This window comes from Arvicanthis niloticus, chromosome 10, assembly GCF_011762505.2.
Source record: "Arvicanthis niloticus isolate mArvNil1 chromosome 10, mArvNil1.pat.X, whole genome shotgun sequence".
NCBI lineage: Eukaryota > Metazoa > Chordata > Mammalia > Rodentia > Muridae > Arvicanthis > Arvicanthis niloticus.
The window spans coordinates 61,598,211-61,622,028 of NC_047667.1; the positions used below are offsets into that span (position 1 = coordinate 61,598,211).

Here is a 23,818-nt window from a genome sequence, read left to right on the forward strand (position 1 = left end):
AGCTGCCACTGTGGGTCCCAACAAGCCACCAGATGTGGGTTTTGGGAACTGCACTCAGGTCCTTTGCATGAGCATCAAACACTCTTAGCCTTTGACTCTCTCTCTGGCTACCATTAATTTTTTTTGTTTAGGCCATTTTCTTGTGATGCATGTTCTAGTAACTTCCACCCCATCTTTTGTCTCTTAGTAGTGTTGGGCACATGCCCTTCAGACATTTGCTTTGTAGGACTGTGTTAAGGTAGTATCTTAGAACCTATGAAACAACAAGAAATCTTGCCATCTCACGAGCAAATGTGACTTAGACATCTGAGGTACTTACATTTCGTCTGCCAAGGGAAGGCTCATCGTGTATCTCACTTTTACTTTTGTTTTAAGTTTGGAGTTAAAATAATTGCAGTCCATTATCTCTGTTTCAATCACTCAAAAAAAAAAAAACAAAAAACAAAACAACAAACAACAACAAAAAAAACCCAAACAAACAAAAAACACACAAAACACTTCGCTGTTTTACTGTTGGAAATGTCATTAAATTGAAGCCACTTGTCATGCCATCAGCATCCAGACTCTGAAAACACCTTTTCAAGTTTGCAAAGGCATCTCTGTACCAAACGCCCCTTCCATTGCCTCCTTTCCTAATGATAAGATAAAGGGGCATTCCTAGAGGTGCTGGCATGAGGTTTATAGTTTGGGGGGTCTATTGCTTATATCAAGGTCATTTTATTCTTGATGCTAAAGTACCTATGGGAATTGGGGGAATTTGGGGGTGTTTGCTCCAGATAAGTAAAACAAACAAAACATGGATTATCCAATTACTGTGTATTCAGGAGCAGAATAAATCCAGTTCCTAAATATTTTACTACCTGCCTCCATCTCACATTTATTATCTACCAAAGCTAGAGTGTTTACAAGCAAACAAAATAGCAAGGGAGATAATCAATAACATATTAAGAAAAGCATTTTCAGCAAGCTTGGGGAAATAAGTCTGCATTTGGTAAATACATTCCTGTGTAATGATTGAATTCTCACTTGTAGATTTTATACTCAAGACAAATGAACAAAGAAAAACTCTTAAACTAAAGGCCCAGAGAAACAGTATAATGGCAGGTTTTTTCATGTTAGTAAATCACAAATATTTAATTACCAAAGCATTAAAAATAGCCTGCAGTAGAGTGTATGTGTGTGTGTGTATGTATGTATGTATGTATTCTAAAAGCTTTTATCTAAATTTATTTGCCCTAATTAAAAATGCCTTATTTCATATCTTACCAAATGCAGACAAAAATAATAGTGAGTTAGTGTCAATAAAAAAGAGACCAGTGCTCTGCAATCTTACTCTGTTTTCCAACTTGGGACAAACATAGATCAAAGTGAACAAAGGTTTTTAAATCCTCCCTGTGAGGATAATTTTGAGACATCTTTTACAGCAATTCTTGGGTGGCCCAATGTTGCTTTTGCCTCTAGGATTCTCCTGACTGATTTTGATTACTTTTTTGGGGGGTGGGGGCAGTCTGTAGTATCTCATTTATCCTTCAGTCCCCAGAATCTGGGTGCTCTGATGGAAAGAGTCTCATTCCTACTTAGATGGCAAAGCATGCTTAGTGAACAGGAAGAAACACAATGCTTAAACATCTTTGACCTGAGAAGAGGGTTTTGTGATCAGTGATGCATGTGGAGATGTCTGGCCTGAGAAGATGGCAGTCAGGTGAGGGAGGAGCCCTGGGATCTGAAAGGCATACCAGACGATCTGTAGAGAAGTGACCTTTGGAAAAAAAAAATCCAGCCCAGAAGGGTGTCACTCACCCATCACCTCAACACTCAGGAGGTTGGGCTGGAGAGCCTGCAAGATCAAAACCAGCTGGGGTTGTGTAACAAAACCCAGTCTTTAAAGTAGCATAAGTGTGACTCAAGAATTAGGTCCTTCCTAAAAGTTATTTTACGTCATCGAAATCCTACTTAATCTTATTCTTGGAGAGAAGGCCTCTGTCCAGAATCACTACACCATGTCCGTGTCTCAGCTGGACTGTGGTCACAGAAGGTAGCCATCTTGCACACACTGTTCTTGGCTTCTGGCCAATGCATAATAAAGACGAAGAGATGGTGGTGGTTCAGTCTGTTTCATCCCAGGAATCAAATAGAGCAATTTTGACTTCAGGGCTAATAACTCAGAGCCTTCCATGGACTCCAAATTCATTTGACATTAGAAGAAGAAGAAGGATTTGCCCTGATGACTCAATACCCCTGTGGGATGTGGTGTGTCCTACCACTTCCTATAAAAGGAATAGCAGGGAACTAATGGGCCAGTAGCCTAAATGTTAGTTTTCCAGTAGGATGCAACTACTTTACCTTCCAACATGAATCTCTAATGAAGGGTGTTGAGGCTCTGGGGAAAATATTGTAAATAAGAATCACATTTTTTTTTTCTGAAGTAAAATGACTTCTGTTGGAATAAGGGTTTCTAGGAGTGTAATGAGATTCAGGTACTCATAGCACACCGTTTTGGGTGGGGCTGGGGTCACTTTAACAGGACAGTACCTCAGCTTGTCGTTTTGCTTGGATGCTGACCTTTTCTGTCTTTTCTGGTTGCTTCCTTAGGTGTGTGATAGAAAAGACAGTGGATGGGCAGATTGTGTTCAAAGTTACAATATCTGAGAAAGAGACCATGTTTTATTATCGCACAGTAAATGGTTTGCAGCCTCCAATAAAAGTAATGACACCAGGGAGAATTCTTATGAAGAAATGGATTCATCTCAGTGTGCAGGTGAGTAAAATAAAAAATATTTAACATTTGGTTAAACACGGAGATCTGTCTTCCTGTCTTTTCCTTTAAATGGCACCTACCCAGAAAAGCGAAAGCTGTATCTAAATCCCAGGTCTATGTAAATGACAGCAAAGGAAGGCAGATATTTCAGTGACCTCATGCTGTATCTCATGTGTTAGCAGTTTCTCCCCCCTTAAGATGCTGTAAAACTCTCAGCCCCAGAGCTGAACAGTAATGATACCTTGGGCACTAATCACATGTCCAGAGAATTTCTGTTTTATTTGGTCCCTGCATTTTATGTTTAGATGTTAAGCCCTTTAGAATCCAACACTGATCTCACTAGTTGTGGCAGGCTTTAAATCCTTGCTTGGTTCCTACAGCTGTCTTTTTCAGATAGTGTCTGTTGATGTGAACGGAACTTGGCTGTTGCATTAAATCGGTGACCTTAGAACTAGTGAACTTTGCACTCGAGGCACTCAGAAGGTGTTATATGATCATTGTTCTTGTCACCCACAGTTTGGAAGAACCTTCTGGGCCATCAGATGCTGAGATAGCTGTGAGATGTCTGGCATTTGCAGTGTCTAGAATATAGACAGACCTGCCTTTTGTTTCTTCAGGGCTTCCTGTGTCTCAGTACTGCCAAACCCACTCCTGCTTTTCAAACCAGAGGTAGAGCATGCTCCATTTCCCAGGAGGTGCTCCCATATGGGCACTCACCCAGAGACCAGCAAAATTCCTCCTTGAATTTTGTAGAAATGATCTTTGAATTCAAATACACATGTGTGCACATGCATATACATACGTATGTGTCTATATTTTTACACATATGTATGTCTGTATATAAAGAAAGCAAGCATATACTGAGTATCCATATCTCTATCTATCTATCTATCTATCTATCTATCTATCTATCTATCTATCTATCTTCAGCTATCTATCTAAATAGACACCTGGCTACTGTCCTGAATCAGGTACTAAATAGATTTATCTAGGTGGTCTTGACAATTCTTAATTTGATTTAAATTGTTCTTACAGCATGATATCATTATTGATCATTTGAGAACATACTGTATACACATTTGGTTTTTTCTGATTATAACTATTGAAAATATAATATTTTGGCCTACGAGTGCATTATCAACCTCAAGAGAAAAATACATGAATGTGCATGTGTGCATACACATACACACACACAAACACACACACACAAACAAACACACATGCACACACACACACATCTGCAATTGTTGAATTGGTTTTAGGAAGGCATTCAGAAAGTTTTCATAGCTACTCAGGATTTTTGGCAAGAATTTGAGCTTAGTAAGAGTGGTTGAGGAGGATCAGGGTTCTCTTGTGTTTCTGTGCCACTGAGAAAAATGCAGAGAGTTGATCCCACCTAACATTGGCCCTGTAGTGAGAGCTAGACTCCATCTTGGCAATCCTCAGTTGATAGTAGTGGTTCAGTAAATTAACAGATAGGGAACCACTTGTCTTATTTCTAGAAGATGCCCATTCTAACAATTGATTGGTGCAATGAAATTGGGCTCTAAATTTTAAAATGAGGACATAGGAAATTTTATATAAAGGGACTTTGCAGACAATGCCAAAACATCTGACTGTTTTTGGAAAATTTTGGTGTCTGCAACAATGAAGCCAATCTTTCTGGATGCCTCTGTTTTGACTGTTCTGTGAAAGGGCAAGGCGTTGACAGACAGTAGTACTTGAAAACTTTAAGAAGCAAGTTCCAAGTGCAAAGAGGTAGCTGTGTCTGAATGACTGTCCAGGAGAATAGCCTTATGGGGACTCTACTGGAGTCACACCATCATTTTATGCATGTAGGTGGAGTCATCTACCTCCTAGTTTAGGTAATTTTTTTTTTAAATCTTCCCCTCTTTAAAGGATAGCATACTGATGGCTTAATAATTTTTATTTTTATATTTCATGGGTATTAATGGTTTGCTTGCATTTAGTTAAATGTACTTCTATGTGTATAGTGCCAGAGGAAGCTGGAAGTGGGTATCAGATTTCCTAAAATTAGGGTCACAGGGGTTAAGAACCACCATGTGGGTGCTAGGAACTGAGCCTCACCCCCTGGAAGAGCATCAAGTTGTTTTAACTGCTGGGCCATGACTCCACTTCCAGCGCTGATGATTTAGTGAGGCTGCATATGGTTTAAAGTGTTTGTCTACCAAGAGACAAGTTCTTCTTTCTGATTTATACGTGTTTTTCTTTTTCTTTGTTTTAAATTTTTAATTGAGTTTTTGAGGCAGGGCCTTGACTGACAGCACAGACATTAAGCTGTTGCCCAGACTGGCTGCAAATTGCCAGCCCCCTGCTTCTGTTTCCTAAGTGCTGAGATTACAAGCGAGTGCTGCTGTGTCTGGCTATTAAGTTTTTAGAATAAACTCACTGGACTCTAATTAAGTCACAAATGAAAACATCACACAGCCAGATTAATGGTGCTGATTAAGCCCTTGCCCGTTCCCAAATCCGTACATGTCACTGAACCTCTCGCTGTCAGAATGGCCATTCTGAAGCTCCAGGCTTCTCTCAGGGTCTTAGATGTTCACTGTCAATTATATTTTTTATTCACTTATTGACAACAAAAACCGAAAGCGTAATTAGCTTTATATCCTTTTTCATGACTGCTGTGTCAGTTTGTTACTAAGCATAAACTATATAAAACACTGGACAGCACTGTAACACTGTAACACTCCCATGTGTGCATGCAACACACTCTTTCCCCTTTTAACCTTTGGTCTTGCGTGTGTGTATACATGTATGCATGTGTGTGCACTTGTGTGCATGGGTACATGTATCCATGAGGGCCAGAGAAATGGATCAGATCTCCTGTTCCATCACTCTCTCCACCTTATTCACTTGAGACAGGATCTCTCACTGAGCTAGGAGCTTGGCTATTGGCTAGCAAGCCTGAGTTATTAAATCTCATGTCTCCATTCCTGACAGCACACTAGGCCAGGTACACAAAACCATGTCTACCATTTTATGTAGGTGTTGGGAGTTTGGATGCAGACCCTCACACTTGCAAAGCAATCTTGCTTATTTATTCAAGGAACCGTCTTCTCAAGTGTCTCCATATTCCCCCTGATGCTTCTAACATCGTGTCTTTTGATTTGTCTGTTTCATATTCTACATATGACAGTGTAATGTCTGTCTTTGTATTTACTTTTTAAAAAATGATACAATTATATCATAATATCAAAAATTACAAAATTTTAGATAACAACCAAGTACCCACCATAAGAGAATAAAAACATAAAATAAAAAAATCATACACACACACAAAATCAACCAACAACAAGTTAGTATATATACACACATAACCAATCAACAACAAAATTATGTATACACACATCTGTCAAAATAAATCATGGGGACTAAATACTGTTGCAGGATTGGTTGTTAATACTAAACTGGCTATTCGCCCTTCCTATCCTGAACTTAGATGTCTTCTCAGCTAAATACCCCTTACAGAGAGCAAAGACTAAGGTATCCTCAGCCTTTCCCTTGTGTGTGATGCTTCCCAGTGGGTCAGTGGGAATAGCTTGGAATAAGAGCTGACTGGAATAGCTCTTTTTCCCTGCTCAGCAGCATAAGAAAATCAGCTTACTTGGCACGAATTGATTATTTCCCCCAACCCCAGGACAAGCTAGTATGGAACTCTTCTGTTCTTCTAAATCCCAGATTCCTTGAGAAAGCCCACACAAAGTAACAGGACAGCAAACCCACTGAACAGAAAGTGCTTCTGGACTTTCCATTAAACATAACTGCTCTTTTTTTTTTTTTTGTGACCTTGTCTCTGTATGCATTTGTTCAGTCATGCCTAATCCCCTAGCCCTATTTAGCAGGCCCCAACTGTTTCAAACCTTACCTGATATGTTTTGTTCTTCAATGAGCTTTCTTCAGTGATGTTTCCCCAGGGCTACACTAGGCCACATGGTAGATGTTGGCTAGGACAGCACAGTGTTAATTGTTATGAGCTGCAAAGAAATGAAACTGAGAACTTTTCTATCACAGTACCACATGTAGTGAGACCATCTCAGGATGGCACCCCATGACAGCAGCATGTGTTTATGTGTGTATTTTCAGATACATGGGCATGTCTTAATCACTAGGTCACCCTGAAGCTACCAGCTCATGGGAGTTAGACAACCTATGGATTCTGCATGTCTCTGTGTTAAGGTTTACTTCCTGTCTCTCTAGATCCTTTACCTTCTTATGGCTTCTCAATGCTGAACCACCATGGGTTCAGTGCTCACTCAGTGTTTCCTGCCCTCTGTTCCAATGACCTGTGTTCAGAGGGTTCATTTAGCATCTACTCCTCATGGACAAAATGAGAATATTGAGCAATGGGGATGACACATCACCAAATATAATTAGTTCAGTCCCCAGGGCTCTGCAGAGTGAAGGGAGTGAAGTGTGTCCTGAGAGTTATCCTTTGACCACATGCAACTTGCTTTCTGGTCATCAAATGCATGCCACGGGATACGCATGCACACATACAATGAATAAATTCATGATGTAAAAAGCAATTTAAGAACTCAGAATGTTAACTTCCCCAGAACATTTCTAAATGCTTTTAAATGATTAAATCCCTGGGCAATAAAGATACCAGGAAGGGCCAGCTATAGGAAACAGAAGAGACCTAATATCCTAAACACACAGACTGTTCTAGTGATGGCTTCTAGTGATGGCTTTATCAGCATTTGTGTGAAAGCCAGCATTTTGAGATAAGAACCATCAGAAAATGGGAAGTTTGTAAATTAATATTCATTCAGGGACTTCAATCTTAAATGGTTGCTGACTCAAATTTTGTTTGGGGGTTTAAAATATTGGCCAATTTATGTAATAAAAATTTATTAAACCATACTTTTTATACTGAAACTCATAAAATCAGTTCATAATTTCATTAAGCACCATAGAGATAATCTTTGCAGATCCTTAAGGGCTTAATATTCATATTCGATTTATATATATTGTCATTACTATAAGATAGATTTTTTTTAAGTTTGAAATATATAGAGGAATTTTATTGAGTATTTTGTTGTGGATTGGCAGGCAATACTGCTTGGAAGCATTTAGCTGCCTGTCACTAAAAAGTACCTCCCTCCCACTCCCAAATCTACTGTGAAAATTGTCTTTGCCATATAAGTGACTCACACACTTCATGGAACCTATAGCTTCAAGGGATCACCAGTAGAGTCTCTCTCTAGAAACCATGCTGAATTACAGTAAGCCATGAGTTGCAACTGATGCAGTGTCAGGAGAGTGAAGTCTCAGGGACTGTTTTAGCTACAGGGCTGTTCACGTAGTCTATAGTATCTCAAAGGCTCTGAGTACACTGACCAGCTGAGTCCCAGAGAAGCCTAGACACGGCAGTATGAAGAGGGGCATCTTGATAACAATGGACGGAGAAGATATTGGTAAATGACTTGGTAAAACAGAAATATAATTTTGATATGTTTGTAGCTATTCTCATATATTTACAATGTATATATGTATGTGTTATGTTTTACATATTCATACATTCATAGAAAGACTCTATACTTTGCAGCTGTATCTCTCATTTCTCTAAGTGGTTTAAATGTACCACTGGAGCAGTCAGTAGGAAGGGTAGAGGGATTGTAGAGTCCTGGTTTGTATGTGAAGTATGTTGTTTTGATTTATGTCTTCACTTTGTAAAAAGAAAACTATTGAGAGCTCTGGAGATAGACATGCACTTCAAGAAACAATTTGTTGGACTAGATAAATGAGTATCTAGGCCTTGGCGTATCTATACATATATGCACAATTAATAAGACTGTTTAAATGCCCCTGGGTGATGGGGCCAGGTCATGGAACAGGGATGCCATGGAAGCTCCCTCAGGTTAGAATGCTGTCTAGTAATGTTCATGGGAGTTGTACCTTGCCCTCACCCCCATTTCAAGGTCTCTCAACCATATTGCTCCTTTAATAACTATCATTGATTACACTTGTAACTTCATGTGCCTAGTCACATAAGCATGTGTGTGCGTTACACATAATCTCTTCTGGCAGAGCATCTCAAGTAATCTGGCTACCACCTAAATTAGTTGAATGTTGTTGGGTTATTCAGAGCAAAGTTAGAACAAAGAACTTATGAAGTATCTGGAACAGGAGTTAATGATCAGAATGATGTTTTTAGGTGTGGTTTGTGTATATAACATGAACCATCTCACATGGTTATATTGCAAATGCTGATTGAAGCTGTACTGTATTGGCTCAGGAAATTCTCATTGTAGAGTTCAGAAAAAAATGGGGCCCTCAAGAATTAGCACAACCTGTCCATTTTATTTTATTAAAATAAAATCCATGAATTACCATAAGGGCTGTAAAGATGGGTCAGTGGTTAAGACAACTTCTTGGTTCTTCAGAGGACCAGAGTTTGATACTCCGAACTCACAGTGGGCAGCGCACAACAGTATGTAACTCCTCTAGCTCTGTACCTTCTGTGATCTCAGCGGGACCCATGCTGACACACAAACATGAACATAAGTAAAAATGAAATATTTTAGTAACTAAATTTTCATAAACTAAGTCATTTAAAAAATCTAAAGGGTCATTTTTTCAAAGTTCCCTGACCAACAAGTATAAAATGCCACAGGAACTGAAAAGACCTGATTGTAACAGAAATATAATTTTGATATGTTTGTAGCTATTCTCACATATTTACAATGTATATATGTATGTGTTATGTTTTACATATTCATACATTCATAGAAAGACTCTATATACTTTGCAGCTGTATCTCTCATTTCTCTAAGTGATTTAAATGTACCACTGGATTATTTTTTTATGTAAAGTACCACTTACCAGTTCTATGCACAAGTTAGTGCTAAAGGGATGGCTCAGTGTGTAACAGCATTTACCACCAAGCCTAGCAGCCCAAGGTTGGTCCCCAGAACCCACATGATGGATGGAGAGAACTGACCCATGTAAATTGTCATCTAACATCCGCACTTGACTTATGACACATACATATGTGTGCATGCACATACATACAATGTTTTAAAAGGAAGGAAAAATAATAGAAGGCTTACTAGACTATATTCTACATTAAGTCTTACTTGATTAGATCTACTTAGCCTTTGCTTGGTTCAATTTATAATGGTGTGCTTGATATAGTTTTGGTTGAAACTATATAGCACATTTTAAATTTTGATCTTTTACTGGATAGCAATATATGATACATATTTTGTTGGGATGCTAGGCAGTTATAGTGAGCTGCAGCTTCCAGTTATTCATAGGATTCTAAGAGTAACCCGTACATATTCTCCAGTGTCCTGTGTAGCACAACCATCATGACTGGATGAATGCATCTTCACCATGACTCACACTCTTTCCGCCTGGAGTCTGGATTGCTAAACCTACTGTAAATGGAACATCTGTATATCCAGAGTTCATATGCATGCAATAGGATGCATTCAACCAAGCTGTTACATAGAGAATAAACTTTTCACATACACAACAGGCAGTCTTAATGCCCTTTAGGACAGGACATGCGTTGTATGTGAGAGATGCAGAAGCCAGTGCCTTGAGCACAGCAGGCAGACTACAAAGCATAGTACAAAATGAAGAATAGTAGACAGAAGAGACTGTACATTAAACATCATTGAACAGGCTGCACTATCTTAAGTGAGAATCTGTAGATATGGTGGGAAGGGGACAGTGATGGAGAGTTAGGGGTTGAAGGGAGACATATATGCTGTGGGCAGATTACATTTTGCTAAGCACTACTTGACTATAGAGACAGGGAACAAGTAATCCTGAAGGCATGGGTAAAGGCAGGCCACAGTTGCCCAGCTGAAACAGTGCTAGGTGAGTGAAAGGGTCAATGGTTCATATGATGAAAACAATTTATGAAAATGACAACCTTTGGTGACAGAAGGAATGTAGAGTTGACAGATCCTGGTATTCTGGTGAGTGCTTTGTTGATAGAAGGGAGGTAGAGTTGATAGATGCTGGTATTCTGGTGTGTGTACTTTCATGAAGTCTAATTTATTCAAATAGAGGTCCCAGAAATTAGTCATGCTTGTGATACATAGCACAAGCTGGGCCTCAGTTCTGAGCCATAATCTCCATCTTTGGAATTCATTAGCATAAACAAGAAACTAACATCCTCCAGGCTCATAGTCCAGCATGTCTTTACTGGCCTAAAATGAGGCCGGTGTGTTATTTCTTTCCACCTTGCTAATCTTAGAAGATTATAAGAAAATAAGGCAACTAGAACCCAATGCAAGGAATTACCAACTTTAAGTCAGGAATGTTGGGAAAAGCGCCTAAAGAAAGGGTCACATTAGTTAATTCTTAAAGACTAATAGACTTTTGGTTGGTATAAAGAGGAAAACAGAAAATTCTGTCCAGAAGAAAGAGGGAGTGAAACATGGAAACTCAAGATGGTGAAAGGTATCAGAGAGACACTGAGTTACCTAGAACTATGTCATTGTGTCAAGCAAAAATAGCTAGGGAAAAGTAGCTCAGACACTTGAAGCAATAAAGAATTTTTTTGGGGGGAGAGAATATCTCTTTTGATGCATAACATATTTTTTATTAATGGATTCTAAACATGTGTAATAATTTTTATGGTATTGTATTGCCATTATTAAAATTATAAATACATGGACTATATGATGTACACACTCAAAATAGTCTTGTTTAGCCCATGTGCATAACAGAACAGTACAAGGAACATTGTAATGTTTACCTTGATCAGTTTGAATGTCATCAAGGTAATGTTTTACAGAAAAGACATGAGACCAATGAGATAATTTCTACAGGGACACTTCTAATCAAGACATACAGAAAGCCATGAATAAATTAACATTTAAACCTAGAAACTGATATTTAAAGATAAACTTACCTATTTATTTCTGTAAGAGAATGGCTAGCCCTCAACAATAGCTATAATATATATATGAAATATATACAAATATCATGCCCTATGTTGATTCTGTATGGCACTAAAATTAAAATTTGCAATAAAAAAGTGTTTTTCTGTGTCTACTTAGTTTTCTTATTAAACAATGTCTAGTCTTGAAAATGCCACCATGGCGATTCTGTCAAATTTATAATGGTTCACATCTGATGATGGTGCTGCTTAAACCCATTCAGCGAATGGAATTGCCATTCTGAGCATCTTCCCCTAAAAGCCAAGTATAATAAGACTTGGGTGATTTTTGCTCTTTTGTGGGTAGTTGTTTTTGTGCCCAAAGGGCTAAGTGATGCCATCAGTTGTACATCACTAGCCAGAGCAGTGTGCACACCCCCCAGGGCAGAATTGGGCTCATGGCATGCAGCATTTCACAAAGGAATAGAAACTAGGGATGTTCTTAAACATAGACTTGAATAGTTTTATTTCCCCATCTATTTTCTTTGGTATTTCTCTCTTAAATACAATATTCTAAATTATTCAAGGTTCCTATCTGAGTTGTATTCAAGGCTAAGGGGAAACAGTTTTAAAAGACATGTTTCCAAGAATAAAAAAAAAATGTGTAATAGTCAACCTACTTTCAAGTGATCTATTTATAAATTAATGAGTGGTTATAATGGATATAGAACTTTCATCCTGTTTCCTCCAAATCAAAAGATAATATGACTCAGAACATCATGTTTGAAAAGTAGAAAAATAAATAGCTATCTTCTGTTTGTGCTTAGTATTCAATTGCTTTTATCATGGGGATTGGAGAAAGATAGAAAGGGGCAGAAACCCTGTAACTTAAAATAGGGCTCAAGAGCAAAACACAGAGCCATGAAGAGAAGCTCAAGAACCTGAGGATAAGGGCCAATTGCCCATACCTACACAAGCATGGGGGATGGAGCCAAGAGAGTGTTGATTACGTGTGTATGCTATATAATTTACAGTTGACTTCTGGGAAAGGAATCCTTTGTGTTGTTCTAGTTATTTGGCAAGAGTGTTCCATACAAATAATTTGGAGGTATTTTTGCCTCAGTAATTTTACAGGAAACCATTGAATTCAATGTTTGGGTTAAAAATGAGACACAGAAAAGGACAGTTGAAGGGATGAGCTACAAGTGAGGTGAATTGTGTGACCTCACTTTTTGTGTGTGTGGAAAAATACTGACCCCTGGGAATAAATTCATTCCAACACTTCCCAGGATCACACACAGAACACATCAAAATGTGTGGGAGAAAGGCTTTGATCAATATTAAAGTAACACATGTCGTGAGGATATCGCAAAACCTAGGGGCTCGGAGGTTGAAGTGTAGATATCACATAAATAGTGCTTCTCTGTGTTTTTATTGATTGATATTTTAATCATATATATTTATGTTATACATCATGATAATTTGCTACACGTATGCAGTGGATGAAAATGAATCGTGGTAATTAGCATCTCGGTCTCTGGATAATTTAATTAACATAATTCTATGTATTTTTGAACTGGAGTGTGATGTTTCAGTGAATGCATACAATAAGTGTAGCTCAAATTAGGATGCTAACATTTTCATCTCCTCATGTTCACTATGTATTAAGACTTGAGCCCTCTCCTCGTTACACAGAGCATGACAGGTTATTGTGGACTTTGGTCACCCCACTGTGCTGTAGAGTACTCGAGCATGGTACTTCTCTCTAGCTGCTGTTGATTTGTCAGCCTTTGCCTCCACTATCCCTCTGCCACTTCTAATACTAGTGAGAACTGTTTCATAGTCAGATCTCAATCTTGAGTGTGGTGTTCTTGTGTCAGATTTGTTTCACTTAGCATGATGTCTTACAGTTCCATTCATTTTATTATAATTTTTCAAGTATTAGAAGAATTTCATTGAACATGAAATACCACATTTATAATGTCCAGATCTTGATGGGTGTCTAGGTTGACTGTCTATAACATACCCAAAAGTGAGATGGCTGGAACTTGCAATAATTCTATTTTGATGTGTGTGTGTGTGTGTGTGTGAGATCTCAATTATATTCTCCATAATGGATTTACTAATCTATATTCCTACCAATTTTTTCAAGTTTTTTCTCACATTCTTCTCAATATTTGCTAATTGTTTTAAAACATATCACAAACTAATGTCAATTATAGTAATCATATTATGCTAGCTAGAAAAAGACCCCCCTATTTTACTATATTTTAGTCAAATTATCCATCTGCATTCTGTTCCTCCTCCTCTCTACTCTTCCAGTGTCAAGTAACTTCTATCCTATTTTGCACATTCAGACATCAGATGAGATTAGGCATGTTCAGGGTCATTAGGGTCACAGGCCTTAATATCGCTACATTATGAGATCAGTGTTGGTGTCTATTATGGATGGTTGAGAGCATATTGTATATGTCTTTTCATTAGCTTATTTTACCTAGCACAGTATCATCCATTTCCATCTACACTACTGTAAATCAGGTTAAAGTTCATCCGGTTGAGTAACATACAACCAACCATGCACACACCTTCCCCATTGATTTAGAAACAGGCTGGATGATTCTCATCCTTGACCATTTGGAGTGGTAAGTGATAAGGATAAGTGATAAGGCTTAATCTTTTGGGCTTTCTGTGTGGACAACTGTTCTATGTGAAATATAACATTGATTGTCCATCTGTATTTTCCTGTTTCCCTTGTACCCTTGGCTAGGATTTCTACAATTATATTTAAATACAATGGTATCAATATCTAGTTTTATTGTTCTTGTTCCTCATCTCCTCAGGGAAAGTAATTAAATATTTCATTATTGAATGTGATGCTAGCTGTAAGGACTTTTGTAGGCATCCCTGTCTGAATATACAAAATCTACCTTCTATTTTTTAGCTTGAAATTGCATTAATAGTATCAAATTTCAGATACATTTTCTGGATATGATTTTTTGTTTAATATACACTCTCCCAAACTTTATAATGTATTCAACTGTCTAAATATTAAAAGAACCCCATTACTGGTAGAAAGACGATTTTAACATTTTATTGGCTTTAAATTATACCCATTTCCTAAAACCAATAGATGAGATAACACTGTAAAGTCTACCTAGACACAAGCAGCAAAGATTTGGTGTTGATCATTGTACATCTATCTTCAATTATGAATGAGTTCTGGGTTTGTTAGAGGCTTCTCATTTCCATGTATAATCATTCAATCACATGGTTTCTCTTTAGCCTGTCAATGTGGTTGATGACACTGATGGATTTTCAAATATTATATGAACACTACATAGCTGGAACAAGCCCTAATTAATCCTTTTTGATAGTTCATGTATTGCTGGCTTGGATTGCTTTTAACTTTCTTAAAGTAGGAAATTAAAGTCAAGAAACGTTTCTTTTTTATTATTTGCACTGGTTTTGGCATTGCACTGTTCTCTAGTTGTATAACTTAATTTATTTTCTAACTACAACATAAATTTCTATGTCTGTATTACTTTAGCTGTATCATGCATATTTTAGGGTTTTATCTATTGCTCTCTCTCTCTCTCTCTCATACACACACACACACACACACACACAAACATACACAGACACTCTCTTCTCCTGAAGACTTCTCTTTTAATTCCAAATGTCTTGAATTGTGTTATATATTTTCGAATCATTTAAAGAATTTTGAAATTACACTTCTAATATTGATTTTAATTTTGAATCTGTTTTAGTCAGAGAACATTATTTGTTGAAAAATTTCCCAGTGGATCAGTTTGTCATTTATTTTGAGTAAATGTTTCCTCTTCCATTGAAATTCATATATATTTTCTATTGTTCTCTGCATTAGATATTCTCTTTTTAAAAATTTTTATTGGATATTTTATTTACATTTCAGATGTTATCCCCTTACCCCATTCCCCTTGCCCAGGAACCCTTTGTCTCATTCCCCTCCTCCTGCTTCTATAAGGATGTGCCCCCCCCCAAATCCCACCTCCCTAACCTCCAATTCCCCCACAATTGGCATCCAGCCTTCATGAGGCCAAGGATCTTCTCTCCCACCTATGTCCAACAATGCCCCATCATCCCCTACATATACAGCTGGAGCCATGGGTCCCTCCATATGTGCTCCCAGGTTGGTGGTTTAGACCCTGGAAGCTCTTGTTGGTTGGTATTGTTTCTCTCCTCATGGGGCCGCACACACTTTCAGCTCCTTCAGTCTTCTCTCTAACTCCTCCATTGGGAACCCCTTGATCATTTCAATGCTTAGTTATGAGCATCTGCCTCTAAATATGTCAGACTCTGGCTGACCTCTAAGGAGACAGCTATATCAGGCTCCTGTCAGCATGCACTTTCTGACATCCACATCAGCATCTACCTTTGTTGACTGCACATGGGATGGATACCCAAGTGGAAGGGTCTCCAGACATCCCCTTTTTCAGTTTCTGTCCCACACTTTGTCTACATATTTGCTCCCTTGAGTATTGTGTTACTCGTTGTAAGAAGGACTGAAGCACCCACACTTGGTCTTCCTTCTTCATGAGCTTCATGTGGTCTGTGAGTTGAATCTTGGGTATTTCAAGCTTCTGGGCTAATATCCAATTATCAGTGCAAGGTGGTATGGCCGTAGACTACATATTTTTATAGACTTTGTTTTTGTTGTTATACATTCCTTTAGGCCTTCTTAAGTGTGATTTGCCAAAGACATATTCCTTCCCCCTCTCTCACACACATGTATTCTTGATGTTTGGATCTCCTGAATCTTGACAATTTTCTTTTGGGTAATTAATATCATCTAGTGAGGGTTACCTGATATAATATCTTAATTTGTGCATTTTCCTTATTTTATTTGGTGCTGTATAAGTTTTTGCTTCATACATCCAGAGATTTTTTTTTTAGGTCTGTGCACATTATGGTGATTATGTCTTTGACCTCAATCAATCTTATCATTATGTAACAATCATTCTTTACCTCTAGATGTTGGCTTGTTTTCAAGTCTGCGTTGCCTGGTGAAGAACATAGCACCCCTTCTTTGCTTTGAATGTTAGCATACTACCTGTTCCCCAAGCTCTTAATAATAGTTTCCTGTTATTGAGTGCCAATTGGTTTTCACATACATAATGTTTATTTTTCAGTTATACATTTTGAAGATTTTAATCTGTGTGTGAAGAAAGAATCTTGAAGTACAGCCTGAACTTGGACCCACGACCCTCTTGCCACCTGCCTCTGATGCTAATGTTATAGGAATATACTTATGCCTCCGATGCTAGTGTTAAAGGAGTATACTTCTGTGCTTGGATAAGCTTCACTACTTTGTTCCAATCCAGCCCTCCTCTACCTTTCACTAGTTGGTTATTCTTAGTTGTACTTTAACCTTGTGCCTGCAACTTTTATGTTGTCTTGTATGTTTTGTAGTTGGTTGTGGCTTCTGTGGTTATTTTTACTTCTGCCTGTTTTCTGTCTTTCTTTCTGTCCCCAAAGCACCATGTGATACTTGAAAAGATTTTACAGTCCCCCCTTGAATTTTAGAATACCATTCAATATATGGTTTATAGAGTGTTTTAGTGGCTGAAGGTGTTTACCTATACACGATTCACTTTCCACAGTCTACTGACATCCACATCTTGTCCTTCCGCTGAGGGCAGGTGCCTTACTTCCACTTAGGCATTTTATTCATCCTAATTTAAATCTAATTGTCTTGAGTGGTTCCTGCATGTGCCCTCAGCACACCTTCATCATCTCACAAACAGGAGGATAGTTATTACCCAGAGTGCTACTCTTTCTTTGTTTTATGTTCTAGAAAAAAAAATTTAAGTCATTCTTGAAAGCTAAGCTTAATGAAGCTAATAACCTTATACCCTCTCATGTGATGGTGCCCTAATTTTCCTCTTCATTGTTAAAGTGTGTTTCTTGCAGGATTTAATTTTGTGATTGATAGTCAGCATCTCTCATCACTCAGAGGTTTATACCACTGCTCTGGTCTGCTTTGCATTTCACCAGGAATCTGCTGCTTCTTCAATTATTCTGTATTTCGGTTCTATCATTCCTCTGGTGCTTATTTTTCCCCCAGAGTAGATTTGCCTGTTTTCCCCTTCTGCCCCCTTACTTTCTCTGAGCCTGAGAAGTATGGATACTGTTGCAAATATTTCAGTCAGAATGGGTTCTCATGGCCAGTTCTGTGTTTTGGCCACTTATGTGAAAAATGCAAAAACCAAAACACCAGGAACACCAAAAAGGAAAGAAGGGAATTATCACATACTGGATCATAGAGAAAAACATAATATAAAGTAGAAGAAAGCAGAAAGAGGGAGTTTTTGAGAATTTATAATTATAAACCCTTGTACTAAGAAACACTGGTTTAAAATTGACTTTTCTAGCTTTCGTGGTAAAACATTAAAGGAAAAAATAATTGATTAGGCCCTAAGAATTAGAAGGGAGGAAATAATAACAATTAAGGTCAGAACCCAGTGAAACACAGAATAATGGGTTCCTTGAAAGACTGATGAAACTGAAAAGGTCTAGTTACCTGATACAGTGTGTGTCTTATAGCTTGACTGAGAAAGAAATGGGGGAAATGCAAATTTATATCAAAAGGACAACATAAATACTTTTTGCTCAAAAGTTTCCCTGATGGAGCTGTCCCTGTCTAGTTATTTACAAAAAAAAACCCAGTATATTACAATGGTTATTTTATCTGTGTGTGCTGGAAACTCTAGCTTAGAGGTTTCTCCAGTGTGCCAAATAAAAGGATATTATCAAGAAGACATGGGAGTTGACTACTGTGTTGCTCCTTCAGCCTCGTGAATTTACCATCTTAATCTTATTGTACAGTCTTCTGTACTTGCTTGCTGTGTTGTTTTCATGTCCTCTGACTGTAGGAAGAAAGAACCTGAGGATTATGAGGTTGGGTTGCAAAATGTACTAAGTACTTAACCTATCATTTAAACTGCTAATTAGCTATAAATTATTGACCAGGCTTGAAGAACATTGGATGACAAAATGAGCCTTGGAAAGTATTCTAAAAAAATGAATTCAATATGGGGAGCTTAAAGTAGGAGAAGTTATGCTGATCAAATAATCAGAGGTTGATTCTGGCAAAGCTTTGACACATTGTTATCAACATATAAAGTTTATGAAAGACTGTCATAGCTCTCAGTGCCTTAGCTAACTGTGAAGTGCTTGAAAGAAGACAGTCCTGAGCATCTTCAGACTTTGAGCACTTTTCTGCAGCCCTGTGCCACTATGGAAGTTGAGGGGCAGCTGAAATTTGATCTAGACTGAACAGCACATGGAATACTTGTCAAGTGACAGTTGTTATCTACTACGGTGCATAGAGAGCCATTCTCGTGATTAATTCTCAGTGAGAAGCAAACCCAACTGTAAATGCAGCATCTAGTCTAGCATTGGCATCTGTTACTTTCCTGCTACTGTAGTAAATAGCATGACCAAAAGCAAGTCACAGGAGAATCAGTTTATTTTGCCTTAAGGTTCCAGGAGGATTGTCAATAATGGTGGACATGGCATGAAAGCATGCCAATCACGGTTCCACTCACCCACAGAAAGCAGAGACTGTGAGCTAGCATTAGGGTAAGACTAAAACCTCTCAAAGTATGCTTCCTAGCAATGAACTTGCTCTAGTTGTGAAAAGGTAGATGACAACCTCCCTGCAGTGGGTTAAATAAGTGTGTCCTCCATAGGCTTCTATGTTTGAATACTAAGTCATCAGTGAGTGTCACTACATGGGAGTGATTAGGAGGTGTGGCCTTCTTGGAGTAGGTGTGGCCATTTTGAAAGTATGCATTGCCTCGTTGGAAATATGTCACTGGGAATGGGCTGTGAGGTTTCAGAAGCCTAAATCAGGCCCACTGTTGCTCTCTCTTCCTGCTGCCTGCACATCCAGATATAGAACTCTCAGCTACTACTGTACCTTCATGTCTACTAGCATGCTGCTGTGTTGCCTGCCATGATGATATTGGACTAAACCTTTGAAACTGTAAGCAGGTCTCAATTAGATGATTTCCTTTTATAAGAGTTGCTGAGGTCATGATGTCTCCTCACAGCACTAGAACATTGAGAAAGACAAAAGTTGGTGTTAGGGAGTCTGGTATTTGGGTGACACGTCTGACCATGCTGCTTGTTGGCAGAATGAGGACTTTGAGACTTTGGATTAGAATGTATTAAGTGGGGCTTGATGAGCTGTACCAGGCAGAGCACTGAAGACAGTGGTACTGAGAGCAATATAGATTTTGATATCTTGGCTCAAGACATTTTATAGAAAAAGAATACTGGTAAGGAGCCTACAGACCATTTGTGTGATAATTTGGCAAATAATGTGGCTGTTTTCTGCTCTTGTTCCAGAAAATCAGTCAGAGGCTAAACTGAAGAGTTTGGGGATTAATAATGTTGGCAGAGGAGATTTCAAGACAGCCTAGAGTTGATTGCATTGCTTGGTAGCCACTCTTATGTAGACCTACAGTAAATAGGACCAAACTGCATGTAATGGAGTTAAGTTCTGTATCCAAGGTGATAAACACATTTAAAAAAATCTGATGCTCAGTGGAATAAAAGGAGTGGTGATCACAGGGCAAGACCCCACCCAGCTAAGTTTTCCAACTAGTATGAAGAAACTTAAAAAAAAAAGTTTAGGCAGTGAAGGAAACCACAGGAAACAGAAACCTGATAAAGATGTGTTTGAATGAGTGGGCCAGGTTCCAGCCCCAGCAAATGGAAGAACTTCCAAGTTTCAGCCACATGGTTTTGCTTTTCAACTCAAGGAGACTAGAAAGAGATTGTGTAATCTTCTGCCATTAAGGAAAACCACTGAGGCCAGGCATGTGTCAGAAGTGGCCCTGTATGGAGGCCCAGAGAGGCAATTGTGCAAAGCTGTAAGTGAAGCCTATGTTTTGTTAGAGATCCCAAGATATTGGAGACACTATAGTCCTGGAGTCTCTGACAAGGAAAGCTACAGACTGGTATGGAATCAGCCTAAGAGAGAAGTATGCTGCAGTTATACAAATGGAAAGGATTTGGAGATCTAAAGAGGGCTTTGACATCAGACATGGAGAACAAGATTTGGAGCTTGTCCTGGTGAGTTGTGGTCTTGCTTTGGTCCAATAGTTTCTCACCATGCTCCTTTCCTCTCTTTTGGAATGGTAATGTACATCCTCTGCCACTGCATTTTGGAAGTGTGTGATCTTCTTTTTTATTTTATAGGGTGTTACAGTTAAGAGATATCATTGAATCTCAGAAGGGACTTTGAACTTTAGACTTTCAAACGCTATTGAGACTGGTATAGACTAGATGAAGTTTTGAAGTTGGACCAAATAAATTTTTGCATTATGATGATGTGGCTATGAGCTTTAGGGGGGACATGGAATAGAATGTGGTGGTTTGAACAAAAATGGACCTGGTGGGGTCATACGTTTGAACACTTAGTCTCCAGGGAGTGGTGCTACACGGAAAACATTAGGGATCACATGTAGCCTTTTTGGAGCTGGTGTGGCCTTGTTGGAAGAAGTGTGTCAATAGGGGTGGGCTTTGAAGTTGCAGAAGCCCAAGCCAGGCCCAGAGGCCTGATCTCTTCATTGCTTGTAGATTCAGATGTAGAAGCTACTGTTCCAACACCATGTCTGCCTGTATGCTGCCATACTCCCTGCTATTATGACAACGGACTGAATCTCTGAACCTCTAAACAAGTCACAGTTAAATGCCTCTTTTTTAAGAGTTGCTGTGGTCATTGTCACTTCACAGCACTAGAACATTGACTAAGACACTCCACACATAACAGCACCAGCTGGGAACTATGTGTTCAAATAAGTGAGCCCGTGGGGAGCATCTCTCATTCAAACCACAGGCAGAATCAATGTGTCAATGTTTCAACAAGTTTACCTGACCAAACAGTCCTCAGGGAAATGATACATTTCTAACATTTCATGTTAAGTCAGAGTTAGAGTTTAGAGAGAAGACATGATTTGCCTCCCTCCATCCCATTTTATTTTACTTGATTTTGGCAGGTGTCTTTTTCATACAACTTCAGATGTTGAAAGTCAGCCAGAGGTCGTTAAAAACTTGTCCTTTTCAATGTTTCAGTCCCCATCAACTTATCCTAGATCTTACTGGGTTTGTGACATTAAGAAAGTAAATTCACTACAATGCTAAGGTAGTTGCTGTCATTTCTTATAGCCCTGGTGAGGAGGGCATTTTTTTAAAATATGTATTGCTATGTATATTTTAATATTTACTTGTACCATCTGTAACTAGCCCATGTAATGATTAAAATAATAAGCACAGCCTGATCATGGTTAAGATAAAAACCAAGGATAAATTATTCAATTAATTAGGGCTAATCCAAATTGGCATCTTTAATTATGAGTTGTTGTTAATTTTTCCTACAATCTGTTAGATATACTGCCCTAAATCACTAATGCTACCATAACTGAACACTGTGTATAGGCTACTCACACTTTAATATAAAATAGAATTAGACATGTATACTTTTTCATATTTTTTTATTTTTTAAGATTTTTAAATTTTATTTGTGAGATATATATATATATATATATATATATATATATATATATGAGCAGTTTATCTACATAAATCTCAACCTTACTTTTCCTCTTCCTTACAACTCCTCCAATGTCCCTTCTGTTATTCCTAAACTTAGGATTTATTCTTTAATTATTATTGTTACAAATATACATTTGAATGTGTATGCAGGCACACGTGTGTGTGTGTGTGTGTGTGTGTGTGCAACCCATTGAGTCCATCCAGTGTTTTTCATATGTACGTGTGTCCCATGTTGACTTTGGGATTTAGCAATGGGCATACTCCCTGGGGAAAACTGAGTTTGGTTTTTTTTAACAGTGATTGACAATCTACACTTCTTCATCTAGAAACAAGGCCTTGTAGAGTTTCCTTTGTCCATGTTTTCATGTCAACTGGGTATCATCCTCATACTAATTTTGTTCAGGTAACTCTATTGTTGAAAGTTCATGGATACATTTTCCCTGTACTGTCCACAGGATACTATCTAGCACCAAACACCCTGGTTCTCTGGCTCTTAGAATTATTATTCTACAATCAACAGTTGTCCTTGAGCCTTGGTGTGAGAATTAGTATGAAGATGTACTTACCAGGGTTGGGATTCCCTGGTCACTGATTTTCTGCATTTTTTAACCAGTTGTGAATTTCTGTAATAATCTATGTCTGCCACAAAAATAATATTATTGCTGGCCTGGTGATTGTATAGTTTTGCAGGATTTAAGTGAGCAGGGATACTCTAATTTTGTATAACAGTTAAAAAAAATGTCAGAAATTTTCTATAGACGTGTAGGATTACTGTAAATAAAAACTGTATTAAATTTACTTTCTTAGCCAAGCTTCAGTGATATTCTTTGGGATGAGAACTACACTTTTTTCCTGAGTATAAGGGTAAGTGTTTATAATACATTTAGAGATTATATTAGTAGAGGAAATGAAAGTAGTTGGTTCTCCTCAAGGGTCTATGACCTTTACAACCCAGGGTAGTGGCAAGGTTTACAGTACCAAGCACACATTTCCTCCCATTGAGCTGGTCTTAAGTCCAATTAGAAGGTATTTGTTACTCACAAGATAAAAGTGCCATTATTGTACCACAGGAGATATCTTACCACCGCCCCAGTCATTGTATGGTTTTGCAGGCTTTAACTCAGAAGAACTGCTGACATTTTGGATAACATTTGAAATAGAATCAGAAATTTCCTATAGATGTGTAAGCTTACTGTAAATAAAAGTGTATTAAATTTACTTTCTTAGCCAGGCTTCAGACAGTGATAACCAGAATTCTTTCTCTATTCAGGAAGTCCTTGCATCACAGTTTACTCATTTTTGAACGGCTTAAGTCCTCATATATGATGCCGATTTCCATTATAAATGTTAGGTATAGCTCTTAGGCTGGTTTCCTCTTAGGCTTTTCTGTACTGATAGAGAAAATACAACTGCGGTGCCTTAATGTTGAAAGCATGTCAGGTTGACTGACATGTGTATGCAATTCTGTTAGAGATGAGACGGAATAAATGGAGTGTGTCTAGAAGTCTTCTTGAATTTGGATTTTGTTGGTTTTTTTATTGGTACGCAAGACTCCTCTATTTACTGATGCTAGGTCCTGAGACCCCCAGTAT

General features: G+C 38.2%; 1 protein-coding gene and 1 long non-coding RNA gene across 2 annotated transcripts in view; one reads left to right on the forward strand and one right to left on the reverse strand.

The window, feature by feature from the left end:
- LOC143443736 (uncharacterized) overlaps positions 1–23,818 on the reverse strand; it is a 144,969-nt gene that overhangs the window by 48,837 nt on the left and 72,314 nt on the right. The gene's annotated exons all lie outside the window — the stretch shown is intronic.
- Ush2a (usherin) overlaps positions 1–23,818 on the forward strand; it is a 681,657-nt gene that overhangs the window by 2,594 nt on the left and 655,245 nt on the right. The window contains exon 3 of the mRNA XM_034512972.2: positions 2,593–2,758. Within this exon, the coding sequence (XP_034368863.1) occupies positions 2,593–2,758 (166 nt within the window). The remainder of the gene's footprint in view (positions 1–2,592; positions 2,759–23,818) is intronic.